At 36.0% G+C, this 22048-nt stretch overlaps 1 protein-coding gene across 1 annotated transcript; it reads right to left on the bottom strand.

Annotated features, from left to right (window-relative positions):
• Positions 1–1784: 1784 nt before the first annotated feature.
• cacnb3b (calcium channel, voltage-dependent, beta 3b) lies at positions 1785–13781 on the bottom strand. Its single transcript, XM_043225542.1, has 14 exons — positions 13361–13781; positions 10226–10345; positions 10025–10147; positions 9817–9938; positions 9186–9241; positions 8987–9006; positions 8625–8705; positions 7093–7151; positions 6810–6910; positions 6529–6680; positions 5637–5732; positions 5367–5537; positions 5231–5278; positions 1785–4365 (listed from the first exon to the last, which is right to left on the bottom strand). The coding sequence occupies exons 1-13, from the start codon at positions 13400–13402 to the stop codon at positions 5249–5251; spliced, it is 1173 nt and encodes a 390-aa protein (XP_043081477.1). The 5' UTR covers positions 13403–13781; the 3' UTR covers positions 1785–4365; positions 5231–5248.
• Between the last annotated feature and the right edge of the window lie 8267 nt (positions 13782–22048).

The raw sequence follows: 22048 nt of genomic DNA, 5'->3' as shown, positions 1-22048 counted from the left end.
AAATGGGAATATAGTGAACAAATGTAATTTGATATATTAAATAATAATAATAATACCAAGGTGGTGCTCATATTTTTCAATATATTGCAATATACGCACGGTCCACGCAGGGATGTGTACAGGTGCATCGCAATGAATTCGAAGGTTGTGGGAAAGTTCATGTACTTCAGCAGTTCAACTCAAATGGTGAAACTTGTGTATTACATAAATTGAATGCACACAGACTGAAGTAGTTTAAGTCGTTGGATTTAGCAAAAACCCACCAATTTACTCTCAACAAATTAGAATATGGTGACATGCCAATCAGTTAATCAACTCAAAACACATGAAAAGCCTGAGCCTTCAAAATGGTCTCTCAGTTTGGTTCACTAGGCTATACAATCATGGGGATGACTGCTAATCTGACAGCTGTCCAGAAGACAATCGTTGAAACCCTTCACAAGGAGGTTAAGCCACAAACATTCATTGCCGAAGACGATGGCTGTTCACAGAGTGCTGTATCCAATCATGTTAACAGAAATTTGAGGTGAAGGAAAAAGTGTGGAAGAAAAAGATGCATAACCAACTGAGAGAACCGCAGCCTTGTGGGGATTGTCAAGTGAAATCGATTCAAGATTTTGAATGAACTTTACAAGGAATGGACTGAGACTGGGGTCATGGCATCAAGAGCCACCATATACAGACGTGGCAAAGAATTTGGCTACAGTTGACGAATTTCTCCTGTTAAGTCACTCCTGAACCACAGACAACATCAGAGGCGTCTTACATGGGCTAACGAAGAAGAAGAACTGGACTTCAGATGAGATCAAGTTTTGTATTTCATTTGGAAACCAAGGTCCTAGAGTCTGGAGGAAGAGTGGAGAAGCTCATAGCCCAAGTTGCATGAAGTCCAGTCTGTGATGATTTGAGGTGCAATGTCATCTGCTGCTGTTGGTCCATTGTGTTTTTTGAAAACCAACGTCACTGCACAAAACATTTTGAAGCACCTCATGTTTCCTTTCGCTGTTTTTCTTACGTTGCTCATTTTCCAGCAGGATTTGACACCTGCCCACACTGCCAAATGCACCAAAAGTTGGTTAAATGACCATAGTGTTGGTGTGCTTGACTGGCCAGCAAACTCACCAGACCCAGAGGGTCTATGGGGTATTGTCAAGATGAAAATGAGAAGCAAGAGGCCAAAAAATGCAGATGAGCTGACTTTTTTGTTTTGTTTTTTCTACTGAAAATGAATATTAAAGCAGATATGTATTCTGAAAGACAGAAATAGAAAACTGCTATAAAATAAAACACTTTGCAGCGCTCACAGACAAAGCTCTTTCACTTTCTCTTAATGTGGTAACATCAACTTTTATTAAAGTCAAAAATATCATATATTACTGAATCAACAGGAATTGAATTATACTATAATAAAGCTCACAAATACCTCTTTAAACTAACAATTTTATGAACGTGAAGTAAAGTGTTTACATTTACATTTTGCCTTTCTTTTCTATTGCACAATTGCTCCTGCACTGACATCTAGAGGAAATTCTGGAAATTATTTTTGTTATTCCTCAATGGTTCGACATGTGGGTGGTTAGTTGATGCTATTATTATTGTTATTATTATTTTGTAAAATTGACATGGTGTCACTATTTTGATCCTTTTTTATAATTATTGTGCATGCAGCTTTTATGACTTCGTATCACCTTCATATCAAGACTGCATTTGAAAATGTATTTGTTACACAGCAAGACCAAAAATGAATTCAATAACGCAAGTTAAAGTGACAGAAACCATGCAGAGACCATTCTTTTTCTTTTTTATTTTCTTTTACATTATTTATTTCTTCCCCAGAGCACACAATAGTTCTGCTCAGCATCAGATGTACACTTTTTTTTAAATTTATTTTTTAGACTTAGTGCTGGGTCAGTGTTGTCACATTAGTACAATATGATAAATGAACTACTGGAAGAGGGTTTACACACTTAGTGCATTTATTGCATTGTAAACCAAAAGAAAACCTCAAACACAAAACCAAAATAGTGCAATCGTATTGATTTCCCTTTATTCGGTGATAGACCTTTTTCAGTCCAAGCCATTGTCTGCCTACTTCCTCCAGTGTTGCATACAGTACAGTATATTGTGATAGAGACAACATAAATATCTAATAAAATACGCAACTAGCCTTGAAAATATACTTTGGAGACCCAAAGACATAGTTCTTGACTATGTACAAATCACCTCGAAAGATATCAAGCATATTTTCAGTTGGGAAGAGCTCATTGTGCTTTGAAGCCTCTTGAAACTTTGCGTCTCTTGTTTGTTGCTTTTCATATGCAGTGATTTAAAAATCGACAGAAGATTCAACATGGTCCCAAATAACATTTTTGTTCAATATATGTAAATAATAATATATATGTACACCTTAAACAAATAGAAAGCCATTTGTTTGTGCATTTATATATATATAGATAGATGAGGGAAATGAATTTTAATGTGGAAACTGTATATACTCAAGCAGATGTTTGTGATTGTTTATATGATTTTATGTCAATTGCATCTCCCTATTCAGTTTACAGTGCTGTTTATTTCTACAAATGCCTGATTGTGTCATGCATAGTCATGATTAGCTTGAATGTACAATGAGACTGCATGTGTATGTATGCAAAGAGTAAATTAGTGATCATTTAGTTAAGAGATTGTCTTGCAAATAAGACATGAGTCATTCATTAAGTGTGATAATCTTTGTAAATGATTTCGTTATTGCACGGAAGAACAGCAGCAAGCAAAACTCAACAATTACAGCAGCAGATATGTCAGCAAGACCGTCACTTATCATGCAAATAAGTGCTGATTGTTAAGATAAAAACTAAATATTAGGAATTTGTATCAGCGTTTTGTGATTCTCAAAATGCAGAAAAGGATATTTAGTGATTCTGAAGCAATGCGTCTTTATACCGTTACACATCTCACCGTTGTCATTTAATTAATGGTATGGTTATGTAGTTATAATTGTGTGAAGACAGATGTTTGCAAGGGTGTAACTTTTATGGTTTCAAACAAAACCACTAGATGTCGCTGTAGTTCCAACATTAGTATAGAGCAGAGGTTCTCAACTGGTTTTATTTGACCTAACACAGCACCAAAATAGTTTATTGCACAAAAGAAACTCTTAAATTCAAATATTAAAATGTATTTATATAAAAAAAATATGAATTCAACTGTAGTTACAAATAATAAACAAAATGAATAGCTCATAAAACACGGGGACACAAACCATGTTTTGTTTCAATACAAATTAAGTTTAATATATTTGGGGTGATATTCTTTCAGTTTGTCATCTATGTTGGCATCCACCTAATTTACCTGGTTAAAGGTGAATCAGCATTCTCCTTTTAAAACTGAACGAGTATTATCACCCTGACTTTGCGTTGTTATAACATTAGTTGCAATATACTCTGTGCATTTAGCATAGTTTTATCACGTGTTCAATCAGAACAGGCCTGTGAGGTCTCAGTTGAGAACCACTGTTGGACAAAATAAATAATATGTTGTATAATATGCTGTTTAGTGCAATACTGAGATCTAGGCAAAAGATGTACAAACATTCATGTGGTCTGCTTTTCATTGATCTGAAAGGGTGATATTAGTGCAGTGTGGTTGTAAATACTGATGAGTTACTTGTTGATTGGACAAGATTTCCGGTGGACGAAAATACACAAGAAAAATGGAACAGGATATAACAGAAAACAAAAATGTGTGGTTTCAGTATATAGATTAGTTATTCGAGGGTTGTGCTACATAAAGCCATTTGGGTTATTAATTATGAGTGAACTGTATTTGACGAATGATTAAAATGAAGTGTATTGTGCAAAAGGCCTTGAAAACTAACCAAAAGCGATGCAGGAGGTGGAGATTGAGGGAGAGAGATGTTAGTGGCATGTGGTGCCCTTCTTTGTGAGGCATGGTATGGATGCTCTGATGCCGGTGCCAGAGTCAGGCTGGCAGAACCTGGCAGACAGACGGCATCACCAAGGGGCTGGGAAACCCCTGTTGATCTCAGCGTGGGGCTATGCAGGAACATTCAGACCAGTTGAATGTGTGTATACCTGTGTATGTGTGTGTGTTGGCTTAAGGCCTGCAGCAGAGTGGTCCTGAGATGTAAAGGACGACACATGTGTTAGTGCAGGAGAGTGTGTTGTCACTGTCAGTGAGGCTGGGATTGGTCCACTTCTCCGCTGGCCCTCATCTCTTTCTCCATCCCTCCGTTCCTCCTCTTTCTCATCGGGGGCAGCTGCTCCGAGCCCCATCTCATTCTGGGGCAGTGAGTGGCTGGCCTTTGAGGAATATTCTGGGGGTCTTTCTGGAATGTTCTTTATCACTCTATAGCAACCAGAGAGCAGTGGAGGAAGTGATCATTATGATTAAACACAAGGTTTCTCTAAGTTAGTATTTCAAATGCACTAAATGTGTGTGTATATACACACACACACATACACGCACATTTAGTGCATTTTAAAGACTAACTGACAGAAATATATATATATATATATATATATTATATATTGACATCTATATGGATTAGATGCATTTTATACAACATCAAAAATTTGTTACATTCATACAAATTAATAAATTTTTATAAATTATATTAATAAGATAAAACATATTTTTTAATTATACTAAAGCTGAAATTAAATTTAAAAAGAAATATTAGATGAACAACCTAAAATGTTGTCTTGTCTTGAAATGAGCTGAAGTTCTAAAATGACTAAAACTAAAATAAAAATACAAATGTATTGAATCCATGCTGATATAATATAAATTAAAGCTCAATAGCAACTCAAAACACTAATAAAACTGACAAAAGTATGCAACAAAAATACTAAAATCAATACACTAAACAGAAAATGTATATATAAATACTAATTCATAATACTAATATAATAGTTTGTATATTCTATTAAAAACACTGGTTGTAAATGCAGAAATGAAATAAAGCACAATTAAATTGAATTAAATTAAATCGAATTAAAATAAATTACATTTTAATAAACAACAGCTTTAATTTTAAATGTAATTAAGATCTGATGTTAGACATTATTTGAAACTTTTTTTGTCATTTATAAAAAGCGTGTACACATTTAAAAAGTCATTAGTTAAACTGTGGATTCTTATGCCCTGACAGGAAAATACACATTCACAATAATAAGTTTAACTGGCAGATGAAAATCAATCCAACGCTCACCCTAATTCGTGGTAGTGCTCATTCAATTAGCTCCTGTGTCTCTGAGAACTGGAGGAAGAGGATGACAGTGCGTTTAAGATCATTTAAGCTGTATCACAACAAGTGAGCTTTATGCAGTTAACATTTTAACACTCGCCTGTTGGCTGGAGTTGGCGGAGGGTGGTGTAACTACATTTTGCTCCACTAGAGGGTTCAGGGGGGCGGAGCCTGGCAGGTGGGTGGCACGCCAGTATATATCTAAATATTCGGCCAGGTGTTCGCAGGCATCCTCTAACTGATTCTCATCCAGTATAACATCAAACATTTCCTAATGCAAGATAAACGCAGCGAGGACAAACAGTATTAGTGCAAGATATCGCATCTGTTACGCTAACAGGAGCAGAATGTGTGCGGTAACGGGACTCACTGGTGGGCACTGAGCTAGTTTATCTCCAGCCATCATTTGCACGTTGAGATGTTTGCTTTGAGATTTCCCTCTGGATTTAACGAGTCTTTGAAGAACCTGGGGTAGAATGAGTAACACTGAGAAAATGAGCGACACGCTTCTTCAGGGAAATCTGAACCGACCTCTATAGCTTAATCATTTCAATAAGCAAAACAACACTTTTAACACTGTGGACTTATAAGTAACACTAAGATAGTCCAGCAAGGACTGAAATGTTTGATATTTTGTGTGTGCATAATCTCACTTTTTTGCTAGTGCACTTTAGTTTTTGCCGTCACCTTCATGTAAACCCCTTTTCAAACCCATTTTTGGGTTAACTATCCCTTTAGCTAGTCTATCAGCAAAGTTCAAGGGTAGATATATTGTAAATGCATCACAGAAAAAAATATTTTTCTAAACCGGCAAATTTCATTTCCACCACAACTTTTGTTCACTCATTGGCCAGACCAAAACACTTAAACAACATTTTTAGACTAATATTTTAAGAATATTTAAATAATAATTTTGGCATGAATTTGGTTGTGGTGGAAATGATAGAGGGACAAACTAAGTCTAAAATGATAAATCATTTTCAAATAATAATGTGTTTATTGAACTATTATTTTGGTGATAATAGTTTCATAATAAGTGAGTTATTAATTGTCATAATTTGAATTTGTATTATGAATGTATCTTTATTTGATGAAAAGTCATAGTTTGGGACATGACTAAACAAATGAAATACATAAAATTACATGAAAAGGCCATTTTACACTAATGTGGACAACAACAGAAAAGTTAGTTTTAATATGAATATGTAATCGGAGTAACACCCATTCGGTTTTGTGATCTATTGACTTAAATATAGTTGTACCTTTGGAGAGGACACTTTGACGTAGACAATGATGGGGGCGAGGGAGGTCTTGAGAAGCTGTGCAGGGTGGTTGATAGTATCTGCATCCAAGACCACCAACTGCAGGCTTTTAGCCAGTTCAAATATTCTCTCAATCTCACTCTGCACCTCGGCTGAGAGAGACAGGCATGATGACATGAGCCACGTTAATAATAAAACAACAAATGATGCCATACAAATATACTTGATCACACTTTATAATAATGCACTATTCAGCTTTATCCTTGTATGTTTTCACTCACCTAGACTGGAGCGTGTGTTTGACCTCTCCATGATAGCTTTCTTGTTCAGTACAGACCTCTTGGCCAGAGACAGATCTGCAGTCACCCGTGTGATAGAAATCCTGCCATGAAACCACATACCAAATAAAAAAATCATAGCGCACAAGAAGTACTTTACAGAAGAAGGAAGGTAGATAAATGATTCATTTCCATTTTTACGAATGCACATTTTCGGGTGAACTGTTCCTTTAAGAGCAACGCTTACACTTTTAAGCTCTAAACCAGCAACATTTTCTTCGCTCACCTCCCATCAAACCTGTGTTTCAGGAAGTCAAACAAGGCTTTCTGCATCATATCGGTCACCTGCATCAGAAGATTGTAAGAAAACATTAATTCCACATTCAACCAGAAACGTTTCATATGTAATTAACCTGTCAATCTGAGGTAGTTTAGGTCCTGAGCTATTAATAGTGTTAACATCCAGTGATTTTGTTGTCTAAGGATTGTAGAGGGAAAATAAGGAGTCCTAAGCAGGGGATTTGGAAGAAGACTCGTGTATAAGGCTAATATGGTTTGGATGAGGTGATATGGTTTTATTTAGACACAGGGGGTGAAAAATGAATGACTCCAGAAATAGAGGGCAGCGAGTCAGCCGGGGAAGCAGGTCCCTGGTGTCTCTGTTAAAGAGCTGACTGACAAATGTGTCCAGAGCCCCATGCCACAGCTGGACTTAAATATTTCACGTTCATGAACCCTCTTCCGCACCAAAACAGCCCGAGCTGTTTTGAATCCATATACAAGAAGATTCAAAATTAGCTTTTTGCCATGCCTGCCAATAGTGAGTGAGTTCAAAGACTGTAATTAATTTACAAAGGCCATGAAACGGTATTTTGCATTATTTTATTAAATATAATAATTAGAACTGTCAAATAATTAAACGTGATTAGTCACATTCAAAATAATTTTTTTGTTTACATGTGTGTGTACTGTGTGTATTATGTATATATTTAAGAAAAAAATATGTTTATATATTAAAGTATATATGATTATGATAATTTATATAAATATATGTTAATACATGTAAATATTGTCTTTATGTATACAAAATAAATAAAGTACACATATATTATATATATATATATATATATATATATATATATATATATATATATATATATATTTTTATTATTATTATTATTGTTTGACAGCTCTAATAATAATAATGCTAAATATAGTTAAATAAATAAATATTGTTTAACAAATATAAATACAAATACTGGCCACAAATATTTTTCATAAATCGTTTTTTCGGATTTATATAAATATTATTTCGTACATCTAAATATAAATAAAAAACTGCATATATTTGTACAGGTCACATATGAAGTGCATATCACATCATATATTTGATACGCCAATCTCTCCCAAAATTTTGTTCCAGTGTTGTTATTAAAAGGTTTAAAACTAAAACTATTAAATCATTTTCAGTAATTTAAAGAAACTTTAAATAAAATAAAATACAAATATTACATGAATACCTTAACATGAAAATTACTAACATTAATTACAAAAAAAAAAGTTCTGGAGAAAAAAGCTTTTAGGCATATTTCTGTTGATACATTTTTTTAAGGCACAAAACTTCAGTGAGTGAGTGATGTTTTCTTTAAATGGTTTGCATGCCACGATTTGATTAAGTTACCCATTCCTAATACAGTGTTATTTACTCCTCATTCTCAGCTTTTACTTGCTTGCCGATTGTCAATTTTGGACCCTGCATACATAGAAAAACTGGCCAGTCTTTAAACTGCCACGATGCTCAAATTTAATATAATTTACCTCATAGCCTTTCAGCGAGGGGCCGACCAAAACAACAGGCCTCATGGATGGAACTACATCATAGGGTGGAACATGCTCCGTCTACAACACACACACACACACACACACACACACACACACACACACACACACACACACACACACACACACACACACTGTTAAGTCTCACAAGCTTTGAACCTTAAATAACATTTCTCAACATCTAATGAGTAGCCTCAAGGGACGGAGTTTCAATAACAAAGCATTAAAATCTCTCACAGAGAAACGTCTGAGAGGCCAGACAGAAACTGTGAATATTTAATAGCACTTTTTGAGGGACTGTGTTGCACCATGGACGCAAGTAAGCAACTTTAACTACATACCTGCTTCTGCTTCTGTTTGGCTTGTTTAAAACAAGAAAAATGTGTTTAAGAAAATCCAAACAGGTTGTTTCTATTCACAATAGTAAAAAAATGTATACGGCAATATTAGGTAACATGCAAATCTAGAGGAATGGTAGTGGCTCAACAGTACTGCTGTTACAGTAAGAGTAATGTGTGAGAGTATTTAAATACCTCTCACCTGCAGAAGGAGGAGTAGACCTCCAGCCGCCAGATGAAGCATTTCCACCCATTTTCCTGTTCCAACACAAAAACACTTTAGAAATGACAGGATGAGACTTCAAACTAAAAACCCATGCTGAATGTATGTGCTGGGATTTCTTCAGTATAGTTCACCAAAAATGATAACCAATAATCTTCGCTTCATTTATATAAGTCTGCATGTCTTTGTGCATCCCAAACCAACTGTTTTGCTGTGTATTAATTGTGGGGATTTTTTATTGATTCTGTAGGTAGTTAGCTAAGCCAAAATAGAGAAAAAGTCACCTTGTCTGAATTAGGAGGAAGTGTGCACAGATCAGGAAAACAGTCCAAAATATGTTGGTGTATTGTGATGCGAGAGTAAAGCATTGGCAGACTTTTTCACTGGAGCATTGTTATGGATTATAGACTATTTTATATGATAGTAAAAGTTATGTTTTTATGAACTGTTTAAAGTCTGATCTGTTTTCGTGAAAGTAATGCAAAATATCTCCAAATCTATCCTGATTAACAAACTCATCTAAATCTTAAATTGGTCTGAGAGTGAGTCCATTTTCTGCTCATTTATACAGTACTGAATAACAACTATATGATGAGATGCAGCTGTAGACCTCTGGGCTGCTTTCTGTTCCTGCTTGATCCGCATGGCCTCCAGTTTAACAGGGCTGGGGATGAAGGCAATATCTGCCCCCTCCTTCACCAGCCTCCCGATCCACCAGTCATTATTATACTTCTGCAGGACGGGAGACAACGTGCTCAAAAAATGTCACGGTGATACATGAGCTAAATGTTAACTACGGTTCATCGGGTGCTTCCCACCTCTTTTATGTGTAGAAAATCTTTGGTTTCAAAGTTGATGGCAGCACCCTGAACCGGACAGTCTTCATCGAGAGCCCCGCAGTAGCTGACATTGGTTCTCACTGCAAACGCCACAGGTTTGGTCTACAAGACAACAAAGAGAAGAGTTAACATTCTGTTAAGAGGAGAGGTAACTGGCAGTGTCTGTCTGAGAAGATGAACCTTGGCTCTCTCGAGCTGGAGCAGGGCCTGGCGCTCGGCCTCACGCCGAGACGCCTCCTTGTCCTCCTCCAGGGACAGGTCGGAATCCGATGGTCTACTCGTGTAGGAATCAGCAGAACTCTGCAAAAAGGACAAGTTGTGCAAGTTGCCCTTTTACAATCGTTAGCTTTAATGCCCTGTCTTATTCACTGAGCAACAAATTTACGCTTAAAATTTGCAAACAGCTATGTTCACGAACGAAATCATGAAATCATAAGCAGATACATACACATATTTACAGCTGGCTAATGAGAGGCCTGTTATCTGGGTCTGTGTTAAAGGTCAGATTTAGTCGTGTTTGAGGATGGCACACTTGGCACTGCTCGAGGTTAATAATCTGGAAACAATGGTTTAAAAAGATTAAAAAATGTAATGTTGAATATATTTATTAGAAACATTTTACTTCACAGTGCATCAACTGATGGACCGTAGTCGTGTGAATTGATTGAGAATTATTGTGATGTTTTTATATCTATGCAGCTATTTAGACTTTCATTCTGATGGCACCCATTCACTGCAGTGGATCCGCTGCTGAGATGTAGGGAAATCTCTCCAAATCAATTCTGTTGAAGACACAAACTCATCCATATCTTGGATCGCTTAAGGGTAAGTACATTTTTAGCAAATGTTCCTATTTGTGTGAACTATCTAACGTTAAAATCAAATTCATGAAGATTGAGAACTTTTCTGTGAGAAGTTCTCCTGTGCATATAAATACAAATGTACACCTTTATTAATGAATGGGAACGTTTTTAGTTTCTCTGTCGTTTTGCACCATTCTCATTTTACACATCTTTAATTGCACACAGCGATTGCTGCAAATGCTTTGGAAATATGAATATAGAAATATTTTCCATGCCAATAAACTGAAAGCTAAATAACCAATAACAAAAGACCTAGTGACTGTATAAACAAGCATCGCAAAAACCTTTCCTGCATCCCTCTTATCTCCCCTCCAGACCAGCCTTTCTCTTTGTCTTTTTTCCCTCCAAAATCCAGAACACAGTGAGGATATGATTTAAATATCAAAGGCAGCCGCAGGGCGCAGGTGTCTGCGACACCTACCGTTGAAAGAGATAAAGCATAATCATGCAGACGCGGGCTAAGATAAGATTTTTATGTGAGATTAAAATCTATATCTTGTCTAAATGAATGCGTTAATTAAAAGCCGGCCCTGCTATGGGAGGCATCTCCATCACAGAGCCGTCCTGAACCAACTCTCGGATGATCTGCACCGTGTTCATCTCTTTCATGTGTTCGGCTTGGAAATAAATGAAAAGAATTATAGAGTAGGGCTTTGAAGTACAACAACACGCTATATCAAACTTTTTTTTTTTTTGCCACTTTTATCAGTAATAATGACGCAGAGGTCACACGCATAAACATCACTATCTGCGAGACACACATTCTGTGTTTCGGATATGCAGTGTGCATTAACTTGGAGTCTTTTTCAGATGACCCAACAGACTAAGCAATTTTTCGCTCAGTACCTGGATCGATAGAGTAATGTAATCCTTTAAAAGACACATTGCATCGCAGCCTCATCCGCTAAGAGTGTTTCCACAACACCTCACCCCGTTTTCCACTTACAACACACATTTTAACCAGCAGACATTCCCAAAAAAGGCTGCGTATACAGTTTACAGTATGTAGCTTATATAAAGCTTTAATAGCTTTTTTAATAACATTCTTAGTCTCAGTACTCTTGTTACGTTCATTTTGCTTTAATGACAGCAGCATGAAGGCTGCATTAACTCCACAAGTTTGTGTTTTGTGAGTTATTCAAGAATTATCTATCTCGAGCTTTAAATGGAAGCAAGAATTTGAGCATTTTACTTTGAAATTTCAGAATTGTGAGATTCACAATTTGTTTTGCAATAGCAGCACACGGCCAAGAGGGGGCGAAAAATATTACCTCCCTATATCCAAAAGGCTTGTTAGATAATAGCCTAGTCATTCATTCTTTTATATTTCATAGTTTTGTGCCCTATTTTCATTCATATTGTCAGAATTTGATTCCTAGTTTCCAATACGGAGCAGCATGGATTTGAAGCTCCTTGTCCTGACAAGTTGCCCATGAACTTGTTCATAGGAATCAACAACATGCAACATGCATACAGACAGTACAAAATAAACATATTCAGTGGTGCAAATTTTGCATTATATTACATCAGTAATCAGTATCACAAAGAGAGCTGAACTTTACTGGCTGTTTTATATATATATATATATATATATATATATATATATATATATATATATATATATATATATATATATATATATATATATAATTATGTATTTTTAATATAGGCTCATGTAATATAATATAGGCTAATATTATATATTTTTACCTTCCTAATTGATAATATATATAATTATGCCATCTATTTATGTAATAGTGTCTGACACCTACAACCTTTAAAGACCTGGGACATAATATTATGAAATACAATTATGAATTGATAAAAAAACAAGTTGATTTAGAATTTACATAAATGTATACATCTATGTTAATATACCTAGTCCATAAAACTCTTCAATATAAATATATACATTTATACTGTATATGTGTGCGTCTGTCATTTTTCAGTTGGATTTTTTATCTAAAACCGGTTAAATTCTGCTGACTATAGCAACAAAACAAAGCCATATGCATTTTCCCTAACACAAATGGCATATCAACAACTTGCAATAGTATTTGAAACCTTACACGTACAGAAAGATACAAGAAAGTGATAGAGGTAGCCTACTAACACTACACATCGTCAATTAAACAATCAGTGCAGCCGAATGCGTTTGATGATGAGTCTGCTGGTCGAAAAGCCAAGACGTGCATCTCGACTGAGAATAATTTATTCATAAAAAGGCTTACACGAGGATATTAATAGACTACGACCCAGGCAGAATGCATGCAAAATTCATTCACTCCACCAAAGCAGCGCTGATTGATTACAGAATCACATGGAGTGAAAATGTAATAGAGAGAGAGCGCGCGCGGGAGAAAATCAGTGAGCGAGGGAGAGAGAGAGAGAGAGAGAGAGAGAGAGAGAGAGAGAGAGAGAGAGAGAGAGAGAGAAGGCAAACTATCCCTACCTTGCAGCTGAGCAGCGCTGCACTAGAATCGGACGCGGACATGCCTATAGAGACGGCTCGTATCGCCCCCCATCACTCTCTCCGCGCTCGAGCGAGGCGCGAGCGGCTCTCCATGGTCAGCGGTAAACGGAGGGGAACGCTCTGGCACCGCACTCACCGCCTATACAAAATTGATGCCTTGACTGCAGCAGCTGAGTTGTGCTGTTCGCTGAGAGCAAACGCCCTCCCTCTGCCGCTGCTGCCTTTCTTCCGCCTGCTCTCACGTTCAATCAGGCTCCATTTTGTCCCGCTCCACACGACGCTAGAGATGCGCTTCTGCAGCCCTTGCAGCGGGGGAGGAGATGTTTACATCTCACACGAGACACTGACACACTCTCACATCTCCTTCCCCTGCAGCGGGGAAAACAGGTGCTTTGAAAGCGGGATGTGTGGGGTCAAACTCCTGGATCCGTTATGTTAGTGCTGAAAGCAAGACTGGATATAGGTGTAAAACTCTATGAAACACATAACACAAAACTTAATTGCATTCATCTGACATTTTTGTTTGTCTTGTATGATAAAATTTATATTCCTCAGTCAGAGCGGTCAGTTTTTTGAGATAGAGATTCACGCATCAACTGACTACTGAATAAATACTGTTGCATCGATGCATGGTTTGTTATTATAGGACAATATTTGGCTGAGAAACACCTAGGCTATATGAAAATCTGGAATCTGATTTTAAATATTTAGAAAATTGGTTTAATAAAGATGTCCAAATTACTACTAAAAATGTTTTGATGCATTTACAGTGGGGAAAGTTTGTTAATATTCTTAATATCCTATCTTGAAATCAATAATTTGACCCATACAATATATCGTTGGCTATTTCTACATATGTATAAATGTGATTTGTGACTGATTTTGTCATCCAGATTCACAAATGTGAATTTTTAAAGTTTTGTAGATTTATTTTTTATATATTTGGCAGCCATCATATTTGGATACAACAATCAAAATATCAAAAAAGCTATATTTAAAAATATATAAAATAAAACATTTTACTAGCCATTCAGTATGCCAATATAATACACACATTATTAATTGAATTTAAAATTTTTATATGTAAAATTTTTTTTAAATGTAAAATATTTTAAATATTTCTTTGTTTCAGACGTCACATGTAGCTAAAAACTCATTTATGCTGGTTAGTTTTGAAAATTAAAATTTTTCCAGAAAAAATGTGGTCCACGGGAATTTAAATATGCAAATTTTATTCATAAACAAATGCATTCATAATTGCTTTCAGTATATGTAACCTTCTTCACATGCATACTACATGTACATTCATGAAAAAAATCACTAATAAAATAACTTTTTATAAGTTTGTTAAATGGTCAGTTTGAATATGCCAAACAGTCTGTTACTGTGCACCGATCAGTGATCCCAGTTTTTAGATTCACTGACACTTTGCTTTACCATTGTTAAATGACTTAATAAATTGCAAAACCTTTTGTGAATTAATCTGATTACTGCACTAATGTACCGTATGGTAGTATTTCCCTGGATGCTCTAATCGTTTCATTTCCTGCTTGTTTCAATGAGCAGAAGACTCCGACACCAGCAGAAGACTCCAAAAGCTAATGCAAATGTTAAATCAGGACCAGACACTGAAAGCTCACTTGTGCATGAATTAACAATACAAACAAACACATCTGCCTGATGAGAAACAGCTGGGAAACCAATTGCACTAATGCATTTGATGCCCTATAATGGGGAACAGTGAATTAAAAGTAAATGAAGTGTTTTCTAAATCCTATGTGAATGGATGATAATACACTTAAAAAGAACAATCGGTGTTTTGACCCCAGCATCAATAAATTATTATAAAAACAGCAGAGACCTCTCAAATACAATGGCTCCATTTTGATTTATTTCTCAATTCCCTTACAAAAATGAACCACGGTTTTACTGCAAAAAGGTTACTGTAGTTAAACCATGATAACCTAGAACTGTCCGTGGTTCTGCAAAACTAACCACAGATTTTATAGAGCCAAGCTGCGACAAGTGACTTTCTTTATGAGTGAATCTTTGAATCGTTCAGTCAACCAACTCGCTCAGCGCATTGATTCGTTTAAAATTATATACAAGTGACTTTCTTTATGAGTGAATCTTTGAATCTTTGAGTGAAAACACATTGCTTTATACCAATGACACAACAAGTTACTTTTTTTTCATGATTGAATCACTGAAACTATTGTGTGTTGTTTAGATATTCGCAGCAAAATCGAAGTCACTCAGTTTTCACTTGTTCATTGTACTGTTTGTGTGCCACAACACTGTGTTCGCTTGGTTCTATTGGCTACCGAATTCATGCAGTATTGCTTTTCTTATGGCACTAAAAGGATTTACCGGCCCGTTACGATTACATTGTTTTCTGTCCCTCACAGCTCTGTAAGATTTTCACACAAACTCCCTGGGAGTCTTGATCTCGATAACCTCTCTCTGTCTGTTAATCTCTCCGGGCCTTATCCCACTGAGAGTAAATCTGTTCCGCCCAATGAGGTCGGGGATGGATGCCTTCACAGCAGTTACTGTCCTGACAATAGCATGATGCAGAACACCCCACAAACACAAGGTGAGTCAGCTCGCACACACACAGTCACAACCACCAAAAATGAATCATGAATACGGACCCTTTTCCTCTTCAGGTTGTATTAAATCAGTAGGCAAACAGAGGCCTGAGGCTGCCCATGGTTGCTTGGACCTCTTTCTGGACTCCATTATAGCTACTGGAAGCTTGTGCTCTTTCTTAATTCAACTTTGTCCACTGTGGCTTTTAGAGCTGCGTATCTTGAGGCTATGTTACTGCTGTGCTTTCTTTTATACACTTTATACACACGCTTGCAAGTGGGTGAGCTTGAAAACAAACACAAGGCCGCTCACATACCTCACTTGTTATCATTTTAATAAAAGGTGGCAAAGTATGGTGTCCCGTACTCCAAATCGGTGTTCTACATCTCCATTCAAGTGCACACACAGTAAGTAATGAACAAACACACACCCGGAGCAGTAGAAAGATATTACGTTAGAGAAATATTTAACAGAAGTACAATGGAATCCTAAAGTTTGAGACCGTATTGAAAAACTAGGGCTTAAAAATAATATTATTACTAAAGATATTTTTATGTATAAAAAAAATTAAATACAAGAGCATTATGATATATTGATATATTGAAACTTGCAGGGTCTGACACACAAAAAATTGGAAATATTAAAGAAATAGTTCACCCAAAAGTGAAAATTCTGTCTTTATTTACTCCTCCTCAAGTAGCTCCAAATCTGTATAATTTCTTTGACCTGCCAGACATAAAGGAAGATATTTTGAAGAAAGTTTGTAACCAGGCTGTTTTGGGTCACTGTTGGCTTACATAGTATGAAAGAAAACACTATGGGAGTCAATGGTGACCCAAAACAGCCTGGTTACAGAAAAAATAGACCCTATTATTGGTTATGAAAGGTTCATGTTTTGCTTTTGGGAGTCCGAAACATCAGGTTGACATGCATGCAAGGTCAAAAAACAAAAACGTTCATTTTCTTATAATATGCATTTTTTACCTTATTTGTTCAATGACTCCCAAACTATTCTTTTAATAATCAAAATAATCAAAAACCTCCTACTGAAATAAATATAGTTTATATCATTATTTTCCATCTAAGAAAAAAAAAGCCTATAGATATTAGAAGCAAATCAGTTATAGCCTCAACAAGAGAAGAGCTTAGAGGGAGAAAAAAGTGAGAGGAAAAAAGCGACAGAGCTTGAGGTGAAGAAAATCATGAGGGTGAGTGGAGGGACAGAAAGTGAGGATGTCACTCCATCTCTGCGTTAGCAATGGAGAAAGATGGTACATGTTTTTTTTTTGTGCCGTTGATCTAAATATAGCTTTTCTTCCACTCTGCTTGCTTTTCTTCTGCTGGATGCTGTACAGAAAGGATGTAGACTGATGACCCATGAGGAACAGAAGGGTGGGCTGGATAAGGTAGAAGCCCTCACATGGGCTAAACTCTGCTACTGTCTGCAAATATCAAAAGAAGGTATTTTTGGTACTTTCATGATAAAAATTCATACAGTATTCACGCTGGTTACGAACATACACTTCACGTTTGGAACAACTGGTTTATCATATTTTATAAAAATTCCAGTTTCAGTGAGAACGTAATTTTGCTAGCTTCTCGTTTCGATTCCAGACTACAGCGGGATAAATCAATACCAGCAGCAAATAAACTGATACCTCATCCTATCCGGGTGAGAACTTCCTGTCCTTGTGTTATCTTGCAAAGTTTCATCTTACTTTCTGTTTTTAAATAAGAGCTCACTGCTTATCTAACTCAGTCTCTCTTAATTACCCAGTATATCCTGAATTCCCACACGTCTTGTTACCGTACCAAGGACACAATTCCTATCAAAGATGAGTTCCCGCTGATATCGGCGCAAGGCGATAAAAATAGAAACGGCATCTTGTATTTCAACCACAAGCAGTGAAAGTGGAATATGGACACCAGAATGACGCAAGTCACCAAAATGAGATGACAGCAGCAATATGAGAGTTATAGATGTACTTTGGTCACATAACACGCAGTACAGCAGCACCATGGCATTGACCCTTACTGATCAAATGGCATGACTGAGCGACTATATATCAAAACAGCAGGAAAGGTAATAAAAGGCAACTTGATCTACAATACCCGTACTTACATTTACATTTATTCATTTAGCAGATGCTGTAGTCCGTATGGTCCAACCTTACCAAATTTCAAAGGAGTGCTAGAATTGCACAGCGGTAAAGCATAAGAGTACAGTACTATAAGTCCTGAAGAGTGGAGAAAGATTTGTAATTAAATGAGGTTAAATGAGTTCATTTATAAGTGCAAAGTAAAGCAGGGTGCTAGCGCATATATATATATATATATATATATATATATATATATATATATATATATATATATATATATATATATATATATATATATTAGATTTTTAGATTTTTATTGTTTTAAATGAAATATTTGTAAAGCAATTTTTTTACACAAATGCAAATAAATGTTAACTTTTATCCGATAAAAAAACAATTTTTCACCACAAAAAAAAAAAAAAAAAAAAAAAACAATACTTACTTTTAACATTCTTAGCATTTCTGATCATTTCTGCTTTAGAAAATGTATAATAGGCTATGTTTAACAAAGGAATTGTATTTTTATATAATTTCTTTAATTGCTCTTTTATATACTATATTATTACATTCCAGATTGCACATAATCTGTACAATGTTTTAGTTTAAATTATGTTTTTTTGTACTGTCACTGTACAGAAAAAATATATATAGTGTTCAGTTCATATATAATTTGTCTGATAATTACAGATTGCGATAACCATTGTACAAAAATAGACTGCATATTGTACTACACTGTACCAAACAACACTGCTAAGTTATTCCATGCCACTTAATTCTAAATTTTATTCCCTCTTAAATAAAAAACAAGCATCCGTTTCTATAAAACAGATTAAAGGAAATGTCTTCACCTCTAAAAACTTTGCTGGTTTATCAAATTTAATCAAGGTTTTGCACGTTGATGCTCCATTGCACACACACACACACACACACACACACACACACACTAAGCACTCCTCACGGGACAGGCTTTTAGTGCTCTAGTCTCATGCAGTATTTAATTGACCCCACACAGGAAGCCCAGCGGTTCCAAATGCACTCCTTCCCCCAACACAAAAGAAACACCATGAGTGCCTGCAAGTATGCCAACAGCTCCACAGACACCACGATAAAGCAGAAATCTATGCATATTCCACATGAATCTGCATGATAACAGCATCACAAACGTATTTCCTTTGGATGGAGAGACGGGGAGAAAGAGTTACAACCTCAGCAGAGTTAAAATAACATGCCGGCCTCAATAAGTGACATGTCAAGCTGCTTCATATCTGCTAAAACAATCAAAATATTCATCCACTTGCATGAGATTCAGTTTTATTGCATTGAATATTTCAAATTTAGAGGGCTTTTCGGATCAGGCCGATAAACCAAAGTGAATATTCATCCCAAAGTGCGTGAAGCCTCCACTAAACACGCACTTTAAGCATTTTTGGTTGTGCTAAAGGTTAAAGAAGTGGCAGTACTCACTCAGTTGGAGGTGTGGAGAGAGTGCACACTCTCACAGCTAGCTGGTCATGGTGCGCTCCCTCTCTAGGGCAGAAGTGAAGTGTACTGTAGCGTCAAACTCCGGCTACCTCTCTCGTTCCCCCTCCCCCTGCACATTAGGCAGCATCTATCTCATATTCTCTCTGTCTTATTCCTTTCTCAGCTCCCTCCCCTTCTCTCTCTCTCTCTCTCTCGCTCTGTCCATCTCTCTTTCACCCCACTTAGTCCTTTATGCTTCTGCGTTCTCTCATTTTTCTCGCACCACACTGACTCAGAGTTCATTCATGCTACGAAGGTTATATATCAGATCTACTGCATTTTTTATTTTAGGATTCTCCAAGATATTAAAGTTTATAATTAAAAGTCAGATACGAACCAGTCAAATATATCGAAGAACACATTCATTTTGTAGCTCTATAGTAAGTGTCTTCCACCTTTTTAAGTCCAAGGACCCCTTGGTGAATAGAGATCATGTAATGATTGTATTGGAAAATGATTAGATATTCACCTTTAATATGTAAAGTCATATTTATGTACATTGCATTTACATATTAGTATTCAATTCTTTAAAAAATACTTTGAATGAAAAAGGGATAATGTGACATTTAGTAGCAATTTAGCTTACTTAAAGATCCCATGGCATAAAAATGTCAGTTTATGAAGTTTTTTAACATTAATATGAGTTCCCCTAGCCTGCACATGGTCCCTCAGGGGCTAGAAATGATGATAAGTGTAAACCGAGCCCTGGTTATCCTGCTTCATCTTTAGCCCAGTCTGTAACCTTCCCTTTATGTCGTCATCCGGGGATACAGGATCTATAAATCAGATCTCACGTGTGTAAGGACAAACTCTATCTAGTCTATCAAGTCATGATGAAGATGTATACATTTAAGTTTCATCAGGCAACACATTTTACAGCGACGTTACGACTAGTCACTAATCCATCACAACAATGCATATACAATAACATATGATTGTATATAATCGTCGGTTTTGTTTTTTTACACATACACAAAGACATTATTTCATAAACGACAGTTGTGCGATGCAATAAAACTTTAGACGCGCCCATAACAACAAAAGACTAATCTGAGGCTGTATTACATCAATTCTAGCACACAACATCACAAGAAGATGATATTTTAAACTCTTTATTGTTGCCGAATCTGGGTTGATTTGAATGAGCCGCCTCAGTCTTCCCTTTGTTTACGTCCAGCTATTTCGCTGACATAATTGTGACTTTTGTTACATTTTTGTTGCATAAATTGTGACAATTGTTACATTTAACTGGCCTGGCCATGCGTCACTCAGAAAAGACAGGCGCATGAATAGCAAATCGACCTGGTTTTGACAGAAGTCCTGAAAAAGGAGATGTAAAAACATAGTTTTTAGTTTTTTGTTACTTATACCATAAATATATATTCTTAAGGACCTCAACACCTAAAATAAAACTCTAAAAAGGTGCAATTGAAGCAGCAACTAGATTTATACAGAAAACACCCCTTATTGTCCCTCAACGTCCTGCATTAACTTTATGGACGTTTCTGTAAACCTTAAAAGACACCTCAGTTCAGCGCAAAATCGCAAATACAGGTAAAAAAATAAAAATTACTGTACATTGTATCCTCTTTTTTGGATTGCAGGAAAACCAATGGGATAAATAATGCTGTTCTAAAATAATTATTTTTATTAACAACTCCAGCTTTAAAATTGCTGAGATATTTTTTTACTGGAAAGCAGGTCTGATCCAGTGACAGTGCTGTGGTTTGGGAGAGAATGCTGGGCTGTCAGGTGTCTCTTTTTTCTGTGTTTATGTCAAAGATGTGAACATGTCCCATGTGTAGTATTGCAGCTGTCTTAAATGCTCTCTGTGCTGCTGAGCTTAGAAATGCATGGCAGAACAGTTCTAAGCAAACTGGCTCCCGAAGCAGTATTCAGAAAGCTGAGGAATCACAAATACACTGTAACACACACACACACACACACACACACACACATGACATTCTTGACCAACACAGTTTTGGAAAAGATTTAAACAAGCGCTGTAGCTACTTACATAAAATATATAAATATACATAATATAAAAATAACATACATAAAACATATTATTTAAATATGAAAATAAATAAAACATTTAGTTTTTAAATAATGTAATAATGCAATTTATGAATAATTCTACACTTTTTATGAGTCAAAATGTTTACATATAAATTAATACAAATATTGCTACAATATGACTATATTAGCAATGGTTATTAAAACTAATTACATTTTTTAACTAATTTTAAAGAAGGAGAGATAAGGAAGCTTAGGTCTATATAACAATTAAATCTAATAAATCGTATACCTTTAACATAAAAAAATGACAATAGTGACCTATAACGAGAGGCGGTGGATAGCAGATGGTGGTTCTCATATAACTTTTAATTTCCACTGTCCAGTAGATCTAAGATCCATAATAGATGAGGACATGTTGCTCTGAACAGTCAGGCAT

The sequence above is a fragment of the Puntigrus tetrazona genome, chromosome 23, assembly GCF_018831695.1.
Source record: "Puntigrus tetrazona isolate hp1 chromosome 23, ASM1883169v1, whole genome shotgun sequence".
Taxonomy (NCBI): Eukaryota; Metazoa; Chordata; class Actinopteri; order Cypriniformes; family Cyprinidae; genus Puntigrus; species Puntigrus tetrazona.
The sequence above is the reverse complement of the archived record's forward strand: the minus strand, read 5'-3'. Positions and strand labels throughout refer to the sequence as shown.